At 40.8% G+C, this 18,591-nt stretch overlaps 2 protein-coding genes across 8 annotated transcripts; both read right to left on the minus strand.

Annotated features, from left to right (window-relative positions):
- Positions 1-43: 43 nt before the first annotated feature.
- LOC108094639 (kelch domain-containing protein 3) lies at positions 44-1,895 on the minus strand. The gene has a single exon (XM_017195339.2). It carries the CDS (start codon positions 1,599-1,601, stop codon positions 384-386), a length of 1,218 nt encoding a protein of 405 aa, XP_017050828.1. The 5' UTR covers positions 1,602-1,895; the 3' UTR covers positions 44-383.
- Positions 1,896-2,462: 567 nt separating this feature from the next.
- On the minus strand, positions 2,463-18,447 carry LOC108094568. 7 transcript variants are annotated; one of them, XM_017195185.2, is made up of 10 exons: positions 18,381-18,447; positions 17,155-17,302; positions 7,743-8,430; positions 7,295-7,414; positions 6,857-6,937; positions 5,443-5,551; positions 5,101-5,360; positions 4,729-4,785; positions 3,512-3,779; positions 2,463-3,388 (listed from the first exon to the last, which is right to left on the minus strand). In XM_017195185.2, the coding sequence occupies exons 3-10, from the start codon at positions 8,329-8,331 to the stop codon at positions 2,809-2,811; spliced, it is 2,064 nt and encodes a 687-aa protein (XP_017050674.1). In that variant the 5' UTR covers positions 8,332-8,430; positions 17,155-17,302; positions 18,381-18,447; the 3' UTR covers positions 2,463-2,808. The 7 variants fall into 7 exon arrangements, with proteins under 7 accessions (XP_017050674.1, XP_017050682.1, XP_017050695.1 ...); XM_017195193.2 differs by having other exon boundaries at positions 17,155-17,297; positions 18,381-18,436; XM_017195206.2 differs by having other exon boundaries at positions 17,155-17,297; positions 18,323-18,400.
- Between the last annotated feature and the right edge of the window lie 144 nt (positions 18,448-18,591).

Below are 18,591 nucleotides of genomic sequence, written 5' to 3' on the forward strand. Positions count from 1 at the left end.
TGGTTTTGTATTTTTCTGCTCGTCAATGTCAATCTAACGCAGATAAAGTAAATGGAGGTTTATTTAAGGACATTTATAAATGTTTTACGAACTACATCTCTATCATAATATCATTCGCATAGTCAATATTATTGTGTATTATTTAGCAGCTATCAGAAGTACCAAAAGCAAGTTTCTAAAACTCTTGTAATTACTGGGCTTATCTCTCTTTCTCATCCTCTCAGGTCCTTCTTTTTCCAATTTTTCTCGTAAACGTAGTTCGAGCTTGCTCTTCAATTCGTTTCAAGTACAAAGAACCGGACTAGTGGCTCAGTGATGCTTCTCCTAACTCTCCTCTTTGTTTGTGGCAGTCGACTCAGGCTTATTCCTTACGGCTTTGGATGCTAGCCGGCTTGGTTGATCGGCCGGCTAATACTGTTCGGCTGCGTTAGCATCTGCAGATCGGAGCGGAAGCTCCTCGGCAGCCCTGAGATGTCCAGCTGGTGCTTAAGCACCACCATCGTGGCCAGGGTTTTCAGAGTGGGCTCAAAGTCAAGCACATGCAGATCGCTATAGTCAATAAGCGCCACGCCAGCAGCGGCACCTCCTCCAATGGCTGCTCCTGTCGCGTCCTCCGCCTCCTGTGTGGGTGAAACCGCTGTCGGTGAGCTGGACGTGCCACTCCTCGGACTGGTGCCGCCGAACAGGAACATTCTGGTGCCCATGACAATAGCGCATTGCCTTCTCCGTGCCGTCGGCGCCTTGCCATTGGCCCGTATTAGGTTCCACATCTTGGTGCGCGGATCGAAGGTGTACAGATCATTGAAATGCTGATCCAGCAGGCCGTTGTAGCCCCCGAAGACATATATCAGTTTGTTGTAAACGAACATGCTGTGGCTGCGCCGACCGACGGGCACCTTTCCGGCCGTGAATGGTCGATGCCAGACCTTGGTCTTCATGTCCAGGTAGACAATCTCGTGGCAGTAGGTCTCCTCTTGACTGTGGTACGGACTGTGCTTGTCGCCCCGTCCGCCGAAGATGTACATGCGCTCCTGCTCGTAGGCCACCGCCGCATGGAAGTCCCTGTAACTGGGCGGCACACCGAAGGTCTGAACGTATCGCCACTCCATGGTGTCCAGATTGAGTGAGTGCACATCGCTGCTGAACTCGTTAATCTCGTCGACGAAGCCGCCAAAGATGTACATGCTGTTGCCGATGACACACGCCGAATGGCCATCCCGTGCTCCCGGCAAACACCCGGTGACCTGGGGCCTCGACCACTGGGCAGTCTTTGGATCGAAGCAGTAGAGCGCATTGCAGAGGTTCTCGTCGTTGCGGCCACCCCAAATGTAGATGCGCTCCTTGTAGGCGACCACTGTGTGGCCGTAGCGCTGGAAGGGCACAAGCGGATACTTTAGTGGCACACCGGCGGCGTCCAGCTGCTGGGGCACCAAGGTCCAGCGCATCGTGTGGGCGTTCAGGGCGTGCACATCGATTGGTTCGTTGTAACGGTAATCGTAGCCCGTGCAGTAGCCGCCGAAGCTGTAGATGAAGTCGCCCACGCCCACTGCCGCATGGTTGACCCGCTGCGGTCCTCCGTCCAAGTGCACGGTCCACAGCATTTTGGCCAACTGGAAGAGCAGCGGAGCACCTCTGATACCTTTTCGCTTTGGGCCAGGTAACCGAAAGTCAGCAACCAAAAGCCCACAGCCCGCAGCCAAAATACACAAAGGAAGGCAAGTGCGCCGCAGTTGTTGGTCTTGCTGGGCGCGGGGAGGTGGTGGGTGGGAGGCGCAGGTGCGAGCGATTGAAGGCCACACAGGTGTAAACGCTGATACCAAACGCTCCGCTCGGCTGCTAAAAAAAATTCGCCTCAGCCTTTTGTTGTAGTTGCTCCCTAAAGATGCACGCGTGACAGCAATTCGAAAATACACCCAGATCCGTGATTCATAAATACTATCGATACTATCGAATTAGTATCGGACAGATTTTATAAATTTGATAACTTGCCGCAAAGATGTTTGCTGTTCCCGAAAGTGATCGTTTAATTTAAATAATAATAAAATATCACCATACAATTAAAATGTTTGGATTTTGCAAAATTTGATAAATTTGGTATGCAACTTTATTATAGAGGTAGAAACATGAAAGAAAATACCTTTCCCGTTGAGATAAAACGATTTTTGGCCATTTTATGCAAATTTTACCGAAAAGAAATGTCAAAAAAATGAAAAAATCGATTTTGCAAAAAAAATGAAGGGGGACCCCCACAAAATTTAAAATAACCGGTCTTATTTGGTACTTTTGTTAAGACTCTTATTTTTGAAAAATAGTTTTCTAACGACTCTTGAGGTAAATTAATAAAAAATCGGAATGTTATGTATAGCTGTCATAAAAAAAAATCGGAAAAATTCAATTATAAGATTGCTTTCCTTCTTGATTTTATATGAGTTAAAACAATAACAATCTATAATAAATAGTGATTTAGTTGTTGCAAGCTTAGTTGCGATATTTATTTACTGTTGTATATATGTGTTTATATACGTCATGTGTTTGTGTGTAAATTAGGTTGGTTGTAGTACAAAAGTTATAACAAAATAAATAACAAGAAATCATTTAATACAATTTTACGCGAACATACATATTATATAATGCAATCTATGCACATTTTGGTTTACGAAGGATGGTCCCAAAGCCGAAAAGCCCAGACCCAAGAAAAAAATTCGCGCCACATCGGGTTTGGTTACAAAATCGGGGGCAAATCAAATGCTAGGATTGCGGGGAAGGGAATGGAGGAGATTGGGAATTCGAATTCGAGACCCCCGTCTCCTAGACATTCGTTGGCGCGTCCATGCCGCAGATGACCGACTTGACCACCGATGCCGCCGAAATGGCTGCGTAATTCTGCCACTTGCGGGTGGACGTGCCGTCCTTGTAGTCGGCAATGCCCTTCACCAGGATGAAGCTCTCGCGACAGTTGCCAATGATGCTGTCCAGCACACTGCTCATTTCCACGTCGGTGGCCAGGAGGCCGTACTTCCTGGCGAACTGGGTGCGCAACTCGTCGCTCCGCACCAAATCCCTGCCGGATCCAATGGGTCCCAGGTGGAGTCGCAGCCTATTGACCCCGTCCACCTCGTCCGCCGCTATCGGATGGGCCACCTCGATCACCTCGTTGTTGCCAATGTTCATGAACAGCTTGTCCGTCCGCGCGTCCGGCCGGTTAAAGTCCGCCTCCGTCTTCTGGGCGAGTGCCTGCTGCGCTTGGTTCAGGTAGTGCTCCCACGGACGCTTCACGTGCATGTTGGCCTGCAGACTCTCGGCGATCTGCTGCAGCGAGTCGTTCACGGGAAAGTAGGTCCTCACGTCCTCGCCGCTCTTGTACAAGTAAACGTACGGCTTTTCCTTGCTGCGGGGGAAACCATGGAAAATGGAGAGTTTTTGAAATTATTAGTAATCAATAAAAAACTTATACAAAAGTAAACAAAAGGAAAATTACGACTATGAATATTCTTTTCCCCGAGATCCTCACCTATTGCTGAGCAGTGCCCGCTGCTTGTCCACATACGAGATGACCACGTCGCCCAGTCGGACGTGCTTTTTGTAGTCCGTGTAGTGGGGCACGCCTCCAGCCACGCCCACGATGAAGACGAAGTCGACCTTCTGGAATGTGCCCAACAGCCGGGTGGTGGTGTTGCCCGTCGCCGTCATCGCCTCCCGGTTGCTGCCCACCGATGGGAGCTTGGTGCTCACGATCCTGTGTGCCCCGATATTGCCCAACGTGTACACATTTGATTCGCCTGTGAAATAGAGTGGAAGTGGTGGTCAGTAGGTTGGCAGGATAAGATCTTTAACGCTAAAGACATTAAGGTACACCAAATAAAGCTGAGGTCAAAAAAAGGAGAAAGCGATGAGGATCAATAAAATATGTATACTGATAGAAATTGTAGGAATTTATAATATTTTAAGTGTTACAAATATTTGAAATCATAGTAAATAAATTTATTTGAAAGGTGTTTAAATATTTATGTAAAAAAATTGTTATAATTTAAAAATGTTTATCGTATTATATTTATTGTAACAACACAGTCGCATTTTACTCCTCGTCTCACGTCTCTTTCTGTGACCGCAGTTAAGTAGATTAAGATATGTTTATTTATGGTTAACCGCTTTATGAACCAAGTGCGTGACGGATTTAATCAATCCGCCGATAGTAACATGTATGTACAATAGAAGGTCATGTATCCTAGGGCAATCCTTTACCATAACAACAACCAAATAAAAGAAAACAAAAGACCGACGAAATGACACAGACACAAAAAGGACACAAAAGTACGAAAACAAATCAAATTATTCTAGGCCAAGTTCATAACTTTCCGATCAAGTTTATGGCAAGTCATTGGAGTACAGTGCGCACTCGATAGATGCGAACTCCCCAAGTTCCCCCACCTACCGAATGCTTACTGTTTCTTAAGAATAAATGAAATACAAGAATGATTAATTAGATTAAATTGAATTAGTTAATCTTAAATTCAGTAATTTTAAAAATGTCAGTAAATCTTGTCAGGAAATCTTGATGCTTGCCAAAAAAGATATGTTACAAATTAATGTAATGACATTATTAGAGGTGTAAGTTAATAAAATAAAACAAAGCTTATTAGACCGTTGACTTTTTTCAATCGTTTTGAACTTGACCTTGATTTATGGGTGCGACTGAGCTTAGATGTGGATTCAGGACATTTAGCTTACCAAATCTTCGTTTCTTTTTGGACTTTCTGAGTGAGTTCGTTAGATTGGGATCGGAATCTGTTACATGGGTAGATATATTTGGATTCAGGGAAAGGTGAAATGTTTTTTTTTTTTTTATTGCAGGCAAGCAAACAATCAGCAAAATTGTATGCAAATTCATTCGGTAATGGCGGTTTTTTCGTGGTGAGGTTTGTATTTTATTTTGGCCACCAGAGTCGAGGTTTGGGGAACAGAAAGGGAAAGAGAGAAACAGATAAAGATGGTTAGGCAAGTGTTCGATTAGTAAGAGTTTTGAAGGGGAGGCAGTGAGCCTATCCAATGCCAATCGGCAATCGGTAATCGTGCGATTCGTTATCGACTGTGCAAACATACCGACTGTGGTGTATCGGACGAATGTCTCCTTGTTCTCGAGCATTGCGTCCACGGCGAGCTTCTCGCAATACTGGGCCGTGATGATGGCGATGGTGGGCTGTTTGTTGGAGGCGATCGTGGGCATCTGCTTGACCACCTTGATCTCCTTGTCCTCGTGGTGGATGCGGGTGTACGCGTTGTACTCCATTGACTTGATCAATCCGCGCTCCTGGAGCGACTGGATCACCAGCAGGACATCCTGCTCACTCCAGCCGTAGTCCCTAGGAAGATAAAACATTTAGTACCTTGATTTCAATTAAGTAAATAAATTGGTATATTGCAATAATTGGATTTTACACTTACTTAGCCAGATCCTCGGGCGACACGGGATTGGGATAGGCCTGCTCGATGAGCTCCAAGACCTTTTCCTGGGTCAACGGTGGAGGTTCGAACTGGGATTCGTCCAGGGAAACTGCGCAAAAAAAACCAAGAGAAACAGACGATATAAGCACAAGTCTTTGAATTCTTCCTTTTTCAATGGTTATTAATTTAGCAGGGACTTCTGTTAGCGGGCAATGACATCTACTCTGAGCGGTGGGCGTGGCTGGTTAGGCGGTGTCTGTTAGTACAAAACACACACACACGGCTGGCAGGGCGGTCAATTAAGTGCTCAAGCAGCGGATTTTAATTGCAGACGGCAGACAAAGTGGACACTCAAGGTGGGAATGTTTCGAGGGCTTGAAAATGACGATGACGGCAGTTTGAGGAGCACATTTCAATTGAAAGGGAACGACAGCAATTGGGGAGCACTGCGATACAGAGGACTTTTAAATGCTGAGCCAACAGTTTCCAATTACAGTTTTAAAAACATTCTCTATGTTTTTTGTTGTTGGTTTTATTAAGAGCATTTCGGAAGTTTAGCATAAGCGTTTATTAAAATTTAAAATTTGCCATGCTCTTGCAAAATGCATTTGTAAAACAGCACCTTGAGGAATTAAAGCAATAGTACCGAATCATTTTAGAAACACCGCCAAATAACTAGCATACAGTTTTAATTTACTTCAACATATTCTGCCTTTACAGTTTTGCAACTATTAGAGTTAAAAGCGGTTGGAGAGCCGTTAAGGTCGTTTAAAATTTTAAAATTCAACTGCATAGTAGATCATTATTCTGGGAGAAAAACTAGTAGGTACATTGAAGTCGTTTTTTTTTTGTAAACCAATTAGCAACAAAAAGTGGGTTGGTTACTCCTTAAAATACAATTTTTATTCCAAATGGAGTCCACTTTGGGGGCCAACAGTTTGAGGTCCATTAGTTGGAGAACCATCGACGAGCATACAAAACCCAACAGTCTGAGAGCCATCTCAGAGCCTATACAGTTTGCAAGCCTGCACATTTATTTTATTTCGCAATTTACATTTAACTTTTTTTTTTAACTCTGGGGTGCAAAACACTGTTTATATTTGTTTGCATTTGTATTTTTTTTGGTGAGTTTTTAGTGCGTGCATTAGTACGAAAGGAAAAAAAACAACGAAAACGAACAACAAAGAAGGCGGAGAGGAGGAAAAGTGCAACGAAGCGGATACAAAACGGAGTTCGTTGAGCGGATTAGATGATTAGTTGTGGGAGCACTGGAGCCGAGGACCGGGGGATCGGAAACGGAAACGGAAATGACACTAGCACATTGGCAATGGCAATCCGACTCATTTCCGCCTGGCGCTCAGCTGCTCGGTGTACATGTCCAGCCAAATGGCCTTCATCAGGTTGTCGCCGTCACCTGTCTTCCGCTGCGCCAAGAGCGCCTCCTCGAACTTCCGGTTGCAGTCGCCGTAGCAGTAGATGATGTAACCATCCCGGGCTGATCGCCAAAAAACCACCCGCACAGCCCAGAGGATAGATGGAGTCATATAGTTTAGATGAGAAGTCAATTTCCAATGGAACAGTAAATTAGGCTTGGAACTTGATATTCACGAAACGAACAATGTTTTGAAATCTCCTAAAAAGATGTCTTAATGTATGCCCAAAAGATTATACTCCGGATTTCCAGAATATAATACACAATTGCATACTCTAAAAATCTCTTTAATGGTTTTCAAATCATTATTGATTCACTTTCAATCCAAGAGATTTCACTTGAATTTTCTTTTAATTTTCTACTGCTAATGTCAAGTTCCTTTTTAGTATATCTGCAAAAAAAAATATAGAAGATACTCACGTGGTCGCGAGGGAGGTGCGGAGGTCTCCTCCAGGATGCGTAACTCAATCTCAATGGACTGGATCTCCGAGTAACCGTGCTGCAACAGCTTCATTATCTTCTTGATGAAACCCACATAGTCTGAAAGAAAAATAAAACAAGGCGAGTGCTTATTGTAGTGTGTCCTAAACTCCTTCATTTGTATTAGCTCTTATATCCACGGAGTTGAGCCTTTGAAATTTGTTCTTTGTACGATAAAAAGGAATGATATAAAGTTATTTTTCGATTTGAGTTCTAATCAATATTTAAACCCTTTCAAAATTTGGATTGATTGAAGTTAAACTTTTAAGATTAAATTTCATATAACTAATACAAGATTTTTGGTAAGCTATAAATGTAAAACAAAAGCTAGATATCGTATACAAATAGACAAAAATGTTCTTAAGAATTTTGGAAAAATTGCAGCTACCTCTGGGAAAGTCCTGCGGACTGACCAGCTCCTTGAAGAAGTCCTGGGCGATGTGGGCCTGCTTCTCGTCGTTGGTGAGCCAATCTCGGAACCAGAACCTCAGAGTGCGCGACTCCTGCGAGTGCTTGCCCGTATTGGCGCTGACCAGAAAGACGCGGAACTCCAAAGACAGAGCGGCCGCCTTGCTGGCGCTCTTCTGGCCGGCGACCGTGTCCTTGTTGATGATAATGCCCGTATGGTCGCCACCGGCCACGTGCACCCGGTCGTTGATCTCGTCGACCAGCTTCCGTTCGATCAGGATCACCGTGCTGTTGGCCGTCTTTCCACGGGGCGTCATCACGACCTGTTCTGTGCGTGGTGGCGACTGGCTCCTCTGAATGCCGCTCGAGTTCTGAGCCAGCGGTTCCTGGTCTTGGCCTGCGACAATTTTGTTATAGTTTTTATTGCCATTCGGTAGGACCCCGTTGCCATTTCCATTTCCATTCCCATTCCCATTCCCACTTCCATTTCCATTGGTTGTCTGCGATTTGTTTGGCTTGGGGGGCGGCGGTGGCGGCGCCATCTGTGTGTGACTCCTGCGCTCCGACATGGTGCTCCTTCACTGCCTCCTGCTCCTGGAACTGCTGCTCCTTCGATCCGATACGGTTCCGCTGCTCCGGCGACGTCCTTGAGCCGAAACTTGCTGGTGCTGCCGAAAGGAAAGCAAAAGTCGACTGTCATTAGCGAATGGCAAACAGTGGAGCGGGCCTAAGGCGAATATGATAAATAGACATGCTGCCTTATAAAACAAGTTGCAAATGTATTACATATAGAAGATTATTTTAATTGAATAACTTAACAAACAAAAATGATAGATTTTGAATTAGGGCAAGAAGTTTGTTTTAAAAAAGTTAAGATTGAATTTTGTTTTCCAAAGAACACGTTCTCGAAACAAACCTAGAATATTATTGCAATAATTATAGGTTATTTTCAAAGAGCTAAACAAATTGTACTATATTTCTCCTTATTTTATTTATCTCAGACACGCTTAAATTTCTTACACATGAATTCTATTATTTTCTTAGCTGGAAACTCTAGATTAATCTTTTGGAAAATCTACTTCTAGGTAAAGCTAGTTGTAAGTCCTTTTAGATGAGGGGTAACATAGGTAAAATTTATTGCTCTGCCCTTTTGAAAATTGCTCACTGTGGCTGTATTTTTAGCCAGGTATTCGCATTTCCATATTTTCCCCCTTCAGCCCGTCGGTCATATCAAATGTTACCTGTCCCCCCTTTTAGCCCCCTTCGACTCCTTTCGACGCCTTCTGATTTCGGGGCTTCTTGCGCTGTCTGTCTGGCAATGGGCCAAACAAATTTAGAATTCATAAATAATTGGTGTCATAAATCCAGCCCCCGATTCTCCCCCTTTGGCAGCTTACTGCGACCCAGTGACTTGGTTTCGGGCCTACGAAATAATAACAATAAAAAGAGACCAAAACAAAACACCAAAGGAAAATCAATAGAAACTTGGTAACGCCAAGTGCATGACAACCATATAAATGAGGGCTTGAATGCGGAGGGGGAGGGGGAGGGGAAGGGGTCCCGAGCCAACCACCTGCCACCCCCTGCAATTAAAGGCAAACGCCAACTTCCGGCCAAATGTCACCAAACAGCCACAAAAAGGTTTTTGAACCCGCCCAGGGAGAATGAAAAGAGACGGAAAATTGGTAAGAAGAAAAGAGGGGGGAGGGTGGAAAACGCACTGGGAAAATGGGGTTCCTGGGGGTTGACCTGCCGCTAAAATTTGCATAGGACAAACAAAAAAAAAAAACCCGCAAGGGAAAGGGAGAGGCGAATGAACTGAGTCGACGGGAGAAATGAGGAAAGTGCAGGGGAAATGAACATTTTCAAATACCACTTCTTGGAATTCTTGGTCCCACAGCAACATAACAGCGAGGAAATTCATTAGACAGAAACTAAATTCGTGGCTAATGAGGGGAAAACATTTCAAAAAGTATGTGTTTGGGCGCCGAAACAAAGGCCAATGTATTCCAATAAACAAAAGTTTACTTAAAGCTAGGAAAACCCTCTCCAAGTTTAAATGTTTAATTTTCTTCTTTAATTTGAAGTCTACTTTCATGCAAGTAAACTATTCTGCGGGATATAATATATTTGCAAATTATTATCTAATATGATAAGTTAGATAAAATCATCCACTAATACTTTAATATTCATTCGGGGCTAGCCGAGTTGAGCAGAAAATTGAAAAAAATTGTCCGAGTTGAGCAGAAACTCTTTTTGGACATAAAAAATGAACATCCGAGTTGAGCAGAAACTCTTTTTGGACATAAAAAATGAACATCCGAGTTGAGCAGAAACGATTTTTGGACATAAAAAATGAACGTCCGAGTTGAGCATAAAACCGATAACGGTAAAAAAAAAAACATCCGAGTTGGGCAAAATCAATGTCAGAGATGCGTCAAAATCATTACTTATTATATTTATTACATATTTATTATTCATTTATTTGCAAATAATTATTACTTAATAATCATATATCATATATAATTGTTAAGTAATTTTTCTAAAAAAAAATGAAACTAGAAACTGAAAAAATAATCTTTTTAAAAAAAAAACTAAACTGAAAACTGAAAAAATAACCTTTTTTTTGAAAAATTAAATTATTTAATTAATATATAATATATATATATAATATAATATAATATATAATATATAATAATATATTAATAATAATGATTTTGTGGCATCTCTGACATTGATTTTTTATGTGGAAAAGGCGTTCATGCGCAACTCGGATGTTTTTGTTTTTTTTTTTTACCGTAATCGGTTTTCTGCTCAACTCGGACGTTCATTTTTTATGTGCAAAAATCGTTTCTGCTCAACTCGGACGTTCATTTTTTATGTCCAAAACTCGTTTCTGCTCAACTCGGAATTTTTTTTTACCGTAATCGGCTTTCTGCTCAACTCGGTATCGCCCATTCATTCAAATCCAATAACGCACGTTTTGAAAAGACAAACTGATAATTTCAAGCGATTATTGCATTTTCCAACCCTTGGCAGAGTCAAAAAAGTATATGAGACATTATCCATTCATCCCATTGACTTAATTAGATTAAAGCGCTTCCTCCCTCTTCACTTCTGTCGCCAAAGGGTGCAGCACTCGAATTTCACGGCCGGAAATTATTTGCCGTCTGCAATTTCAATTAAAACAAAAAGATACAAATATGAGACGATGGGCTGCACCAAAAATGGAACATGGTTCATGGTACAGGGTACATGGTACAGTCTCGCCCAGGAACACTCCCCTTTGGAAATGCATTTCTTCACATCCGTTGGGTAACTTTTTTCGTACGGTTTTCTGCTTTTTTAGTTCGGCGATCTTTGGGGCGTCGTCTGAAATGGAAATTCCGATGGCAAGTGCCTGGCGATGCGTAACTCCCGAAGGGGCAAAGGGCTTGGCATCAAGCGAAAACTCTTTACGGTTGACAGAACTCCAGTCACGTGTCTTGACACAAAAAATATGTAGCGACACAACACAGCACACAACAAAATCAAATTTCATATTTGGCTGGACAAAAACACAATTTTAACGGGAGGAATACGCCAGCAATTTCCGTCAGCAGTTTCCTTTACAACCCACACCAAAACCACTTTTTCTATTACCCTTACTTAACGGACTGAAGCATTTTCCATATCCCTATCATCATAATTATAAAAAATGAACGGTTGTAATCAAGAAGGATGTAGCATTTTAGCAAAGTGCTTTTCAAACGTTACAATATTTTATACTTTACAATAAATTAAATTGCTCGTCGCTCAAATTATGCTAATAAAATAGTAGTAAATGTACGAAACATTCTACACGTGCCTTCGCATCGTTATATAGGGTATTTTGTGCAGCGGAAATGGCGTTTACTTTATCGCTTTTTTATTAGAAACAAAGTTGCCATTTTGCACTGAGAGCCAAAAAACAAACTTATTCCATAACAAAAAAATTTAAAAAAATACAACAAAGTTCTTGATCAATAAAGTTAATCTTATTTCAAGGATAATAAACAAATAAAAACAATTGGTAATCCTTGTAGTATTGTTCTCAGTGCAAAACCTAAGTGAGGCGTGGACACAACCAAGCAAACTTTGCCAGAAAGTGGGTTGTTGGAGGCCCACACAAGAAAATATCACATGTAGTCACTGCTCTTGCAGCGGTTTCCTGTGTTTTCATTTTTTTTTTTTTGCGTGGGGTCTGTTATTTGCCCCAGGGGGATCCACAGTAATTCCCCGTGGAAGGATCCACACAGAAATATGTATGTATACATGGATCAGCTACAATGCCTAGCCCACAGTCAAGTTCACCTCACTTTTTTCCCAGACCAATTACAAATACATAACAACACGTTTATATGGATATTGCATATATGCAAAGAGTGTACAATCCATTTTGTTTATCTGCTACAGCTAATTACCACATAATTTCAGTTAATTTTCCCTTCGGCGTAATTAGCCGAAGGGGCGAACGTGACTCAAAGTCAAAGTTTGTGAACCGATTCGCACGACGAACCCAATAAGTTAAAGTAAAACCGGGTACGGGTACTCACTTAGTGACTCACAGCGGAGAACGTGATTGGATCGAACTTTGTTGATTTAATGGTTAATTGACAATCAACAGCGTTTCCTCGCCCCACTGGATAAGAAGATAAACAGATAAAAGGCGGAGGAGATGTTTGGAGAGGCTCCACTGTCCCATCTGTTCTGCCCGATTAAGCAATGTCAGCAGAGATGTCCGCATCTTGCCCCATCGAGCTCTAAATATATAATACTTGAATGGCCCAAACATATCTGGACATTTTCATAATTCCGTTTCATGTCAAGGTTAGTCGAAATAATTTCTCACCCTGCCTTCAAAATGCCTCAATTGTCTGGCAGTGAATTGCCTTTCGGTTGTTTATGAAACAATTTGGAAATTCTTGTAGCGAAAATGTTCGGAGGAGGTTCCTCGAACTCTTGTGGGTGAAAAATTAAGCAATATATTTGAGAAAACAAACAATCGAAAATTGGCATAAAACGAAGCCCAACCCAATCTAATTTTTTTTAAACGATGAGGATGGCAAAGTTTGTAAAGGTTCTATATAGGTTTATATTCTGATTTTTGTATTGAACTAATAATAAATTCTTAATTAAGATAATAGAAGACGAAAATATAAATGTATGTAAACCTTCACTAATTTGTTGTATTATTTACTGTTTTTATTTAGTAATTTTGAACCACTTTATATATCAAATTTAGAAACCTCCAGCAAATCAAGTTATTCTCGCCGTGAACTTTAACTGCCAATAGAATTTGAATATAAACTCAATCAGAATTTGCATATTTGAATAACGTTTAGTCCGCTGAATTTGTTTTTCCATTTCGATTAATTGAATTGTTTTTTTGGTTTGCGGTGTGCGAACCTCGTTGAGGTTGGGATTTCTCGAGGAGCCCAAATCTGAAATGACGTCAGAGTTTTATATAGTATAGTGTTTCATTATGAGGTATTTTTTTTATCGTCTGTGACGCAATGTATGAGGCATTTGTGATTATTTAAATCGGCAAACAAGTTGCGAAGTCGGTAGCTGACCTTCAAAACAAACAATCTGAGCTTGAGCAAGAACCCGATATCACGAACATAATTCATTACAGTAGTCTGTTCAAATGAGTTTTTATCTTGCTTTTTTTTCGCGCAAAATTTTTGATTTTTTCAATATTTTGGGTGTCACCCACAGTTAAAAAAATGTATGTTCTCTCTTTGCCAATTTGTTTTCGAGAGATTATCAAATTAAACTATTTCCTGTCGACAGTTTGTCTGGATTTTCTAGTGATTCACTCCCAAGAATGTTGCGCAAATTGGAAAAATATTTACACTCGGATGGCGAGATTTATCTGTCTGCGCGCAATCTTTCGTCAGATGGCTCACTAACTATTTATTGGAGACTCTCGTGTGGGCGACGAAAAAATAGTGTTCTCTTTCGGATCGGTTGATGCAACATTTGGGACTCTGTTTCGTCACAAGTGGCATGCGTCATTCCGATCCCCCCTCCATCCCCATTAGCTTCGGAACTCTATGATTGGATCACTTGATCAATTAGCCGCGGATCAATACTCGCTGCAGTGCGTGGGTTTCATTAATTCCCCGCAGTTATCGAGTGACCAGTTGCCCAACCACCGCCTCAACTTCCCCATTTTTGTGGCGCTAGCTTATAATTCCCTTTCTGCACGAAATAGACTTTTGTCCGTAAATCCCCAAGATAATCGACTAAGGGATACCCTGCAAAAAACACTGCAACTAACTAATCAGATAAGGGAGAGAAATATGGACTTTTAAAAAGAAGAAATGGCAATCTGTACAAAAATCCCACATTACTTATAGAACTTAGAGTCCTACAAAAATAATTGCCATTTCGTTCCTATTTTTAATTTAATTATTAATTGCTTATTAACTTGATTGTCTGGTATCAGAAAATGCGTTCCACAGCTGCACAATAATTAGCTGGCCAAAAATGGAAATAATAAGTGCGTACAAGTGCATTTTGCAATAAATTTTTAAGAACTCGCAAGTCGATGTACTCGCACTCGAAATGCAATCATTAATAAGTAAAGACCATGCACAAGCTGAAACTGAAGCACGCAAGAAAAGAAAAGTCGGCTTTCCTTTGGTTACACAATCGCTGGTAATATTCTCAGAATTAGCGTGGCAAAGTTCAGAGCACCACCCTCTGTAAGCCAAAAAAAAAAAAAAAAAAAACACGAGAACAAGAAATAGAAAAAACGCAGCCCATGGTGGTTGGTGGTTTGGGTGGTGCTCCATAAATTAGAGCGACTTGGCAATATGGCCAGTCGGACAGTTTTATGGCCACGTAACACATATCGAAAATGCAGTTTACAAAGGGGAAAGGCCCTTTACCCCAATGCCTTCCACCCCGTTCGATGGGCAAAGGGGTTTTCTTTCCGCTTTTTTTGGGGCAAAGTTCCTTAGTGTGTCAGTGGTGGGTTGTATTGCTTTTGTTTGCTATTTCTGTTGTTGTTGAGTTGAAGGAGCGCCGATTAGAGGCTGATTAAGGCGTCGTTAAGTGACCCACATGGCTGTTAATGATAGGAAACTGAGATGCTGTCACAGAACTGAAGTTGCTACTCATCAGAGGCACAACAACCTTAAAGAAGGTTCAAAATATATGTCTAACCTGATACAATCCGATTGAAAACTAGTCTATTTTAATGAAAGAAGATATGGGAGGTTGACTCTTCAATTGCTGCATACCAGCTCAGGCCCCATTAAAATGCAGGTCACATTCACACCCCTCCGAATTCAACCCGCTCTAATTTTACAAAACAACTTTCAAATATGCCGCCAAACGCACAGAAAGACGAGTGAAATTCGCAGCTCATCTCGAATTGCATTTGTTTATCGGCAAAGCAAAATGGGGTTAAATTCCCCGTCGCCCCACCGACAACTCCATATCGTTTTACACCAGTTGCAGCACACTCACGCCTCATTTCATCCATGTAAAAGTCGCCCCGAGATCGGGCGTATAAATCGCTGAGGAACTTAAATCAAAACAAGCAACAGTGGAAATTATTTTTAAATGAAGAGCCGGACGATTGACCGGGAGGCCGGGAATCGGACGGAGGACGGAGGACGGTGATCGGTGGTCGGTGGTCGGGGCTCCAAGTTGAATGAACCACACACCGGCAGCGAATATATCGAACAGATAATTATAATGAGAGCAGATGGTCTCGCCTTGGCGGGGCTATAAGTGTGTTCCCGAAAAAAGCGGTGTCTGGCCAACACTCTACTGAAATGATAATTAATTCGTTGAAAGCACTAGCAAGCCAAGTAAAAATAACAAACATTTTTCAGTATATATTATTTTTTGTGATACATCTCTAATTTTATGGATATTTTATTATTCACCTTGAGGCCTCGTTAACCAATTTCGGGCATATATGACTTTGCTGGAGAGAGATTGCTTTAGAATCTATTTCTTCATATCAAAACAACTGAAAAACCCCTACTTGCATTTACGAATTTTCATAGGTCAATATGTTCAATATACTGCTGTTTTATTTTCATAAACTCAATGAATTTACGAAAACAAAATTCATATTAGTTCCCAAAGAAACATAACTCCGAAACAATGTATTTGAAATGCTAGAAATCGCGTTGTGGTTTTCCTTGTTTTCCCAAATTCCAATTCGTTTTCAAAATTTGCCAGAAAGTGCAACAAAATTGACTCGATTTAAAAACTGGAAAAAAAGAAACTGAGCCAAGTAAGCAACAACAAATGTTCTGCACAGCCAGCGAGAATGAGATCATTTCAGTCTCTCACGCTTTTTTTCAGTTTCTTCGCTGTGCTCTCTGTTGTATACATTTTGTTAACCAAATGTTTTTAGCCCCGTAAAAATGGCTCAAATTTTCAACGACTGGAACAGCGGACGTACAACAAACTAGAGAAAAAATGCAGGTCAGACAAATGAAATAGTAACAAAGCAATGGCAATAAATTGCGACAACGAAACGTGGAAGCGGAAATGGATTTAGATAAACCCCGTAAATTATAAAGAACGCAAATAATGTTATCAAATAAGTACAAAATGTACTGAACATCTACAAAAAATGGCAAATCCCCAGACTCATAAAGGGTAAACGTTCGGTTAGTTCTGTGGAGGTCAATATCGTTATTCTCACTTTAGCCTTGCTGCTCGAATTGCTCAAATTGAAATTCAAATGCAGCACGGCAGCAAATTGTTTATGATACCCTCGGTTCGTAATAGTCGTGCACGAATTGAAATTTAAATATTTAGTTCTTTGGAATAACAAATTTTGTGGGGAAATACAAAGACTCCAAAAGTTAAGAATTTTGCTACAGTGGAAAACCGTATAGTTGGTCTATTAATATGGTAAAATAAAAACATAAACAATTTAAATTAACTTCAATTGAATCAATAAACATATTAAATTTCCCTAAATACATAATTGAAATAAACTAATAAACATTTGTAAGGGTTGGAAGATCTTACCTATCTAATAAATTTATGCCAATGTCTCTGGGCGAGTTATGTAAAATGTAAATATTAAAACATTCAACATGTTTTATGACTAATTCAATTTTATATAATTAAACCGTAAAAAATCTGATTCAAAAGTCTCACAGTATAATAAGATTTGTGGGTAATTTACTTGGTTTGGAGTATCTAATCAGGCGATGAAAGCAAGCATAATTTGTAAAAAAAAATGCCCAAAAATGGCAAAGTAAAATAACAAAGCCCCAGTCTGAGGGCTCGAGTGTGGTGTATAAATAGCCCTCATTAGGCCGCCGGAAAGGTGAAAGTACAACAAACATTACCACCCACATTCCCCCGCATTTACACATCAGACTCACCTGTTGCTAGATCGCCGATAGACAGACGGCAAAAAATGACGTGTTTTATTTGCCACTTGATTTGCAACCGGTTCTCCTTTTCGGCCACTTCTATTTGCTTAATTTGTTTTATGTTTCCTTGCTGCTTTGCTTGGTTTATTCCACTACTCTAAAAAGAACGTGTGTTAACAACTTTTCACGGAATTCTGATTGATGCACAGCGCAAAAAAAATGTGAAAAAAAAGAATGTGAAACACGCGGAGGAAAGAACGCTTATCTTATCTTATCAGCGAGTGAGTGGAAAAGGGGGAGTTGGGCAATTTCTCATTATCAACTGATAATGGCAACATCGATATTTGCTCTGTTTGTTGTTTGCTCTTGTCGTTGCCTTGGTCTTTCATAGTTTTTTTCTTGTTATTCGCTCCAAGTAATAGTCATCAATTGTTTAGCATTTTGAAGCATTTCTAAATTTGCCCAGCTGACGTCAGAGCTTTAATAAGGTTTACTACACATAGAAAAAAGTTTTATTTATTCACTTTAATTTAAATGCCGTTGTGTAGGAAATATATTAACCAATAAAAAAAAAATTTTTAAATCTAAATCTTGCAATATACAAAAATGTAATAAGAAGTGAGATAGATTGCTTTAAAAATCCGCAAAATAAGTTCACAATAATCAATAATTTTATAAAATATTAAATGTTGCATTGGGATAATTGCTCTAGTTTTTATAAAGAGATCCAGCATTTTTTTCAGTGCATCTGAGTCATCTGATCGCTAAACGAAGCTCAGTGACGTCATGACGTCAAATGACAATAGAAGAAAGGGACAGCAATAAAAGGGTTGCACTTGAAATGAAGCAAACAATAACAACAACTGGTTCACCTTCAGCTGATCATGAGTATTCCCATCTCCCTCTTGCACTCCATTCAAATTTCAAACAATTATTTTGCTTTTTTGTTCTACACTTCCTAAAAAAAAAGCTAACAACAAGCACGCAAATTCTGACGAACCGTACGGAAAAGATAAAAAAAACAGACGTCCGCGAACAGAGACATTGTGCGTATAGAATTACGCGCTATTTATATTAATAAATTGCACACTCGCTATATTTTCACCGTTAGTGCGCGCGTCGCTTACGGAAAGGGTGGAATTGAAAGGGCGCGGAAAAGAAGCGCGCGTACACTTACGCCAAAGTGCCGGCAAAACAAACCCCCCAAACCAAAACACGGGGATAATGGATAGTACCTCTCCAAGGCGACTCGACTGCGTCCGTTTCGTTCAAATTTCGCTTTTCGACTCAGTGTTGCAAGTTGCTAGAGTGGAGGCAATAGAACCATCGACGCGTCGATGTTTTGAAAGTTTTTGAAAAATATCGATGTACTTATCGATATGTTACCGATACCGAAGCAAGTTAGCAAATTCACACTCCTGACCTAGCAAGTACACCCACCTTACG

The sequence above is a fragment of the Drosophila ficusphila genome, unplaced genomic scaffold, assembly GCF_018152265.1.
Source record: "Drosophila ficusphila isolate 14025-0441.05 unplaced genomic scaffold, ASM1815226v1 contig_198, whole genome shotgun sequence".
Lineage (NCBI taxonomy): Eukaryota > Metazoa > Arthropoda > Insecta > Diptera > Drosophilidae > Drosophila > Drosophila ficusphila.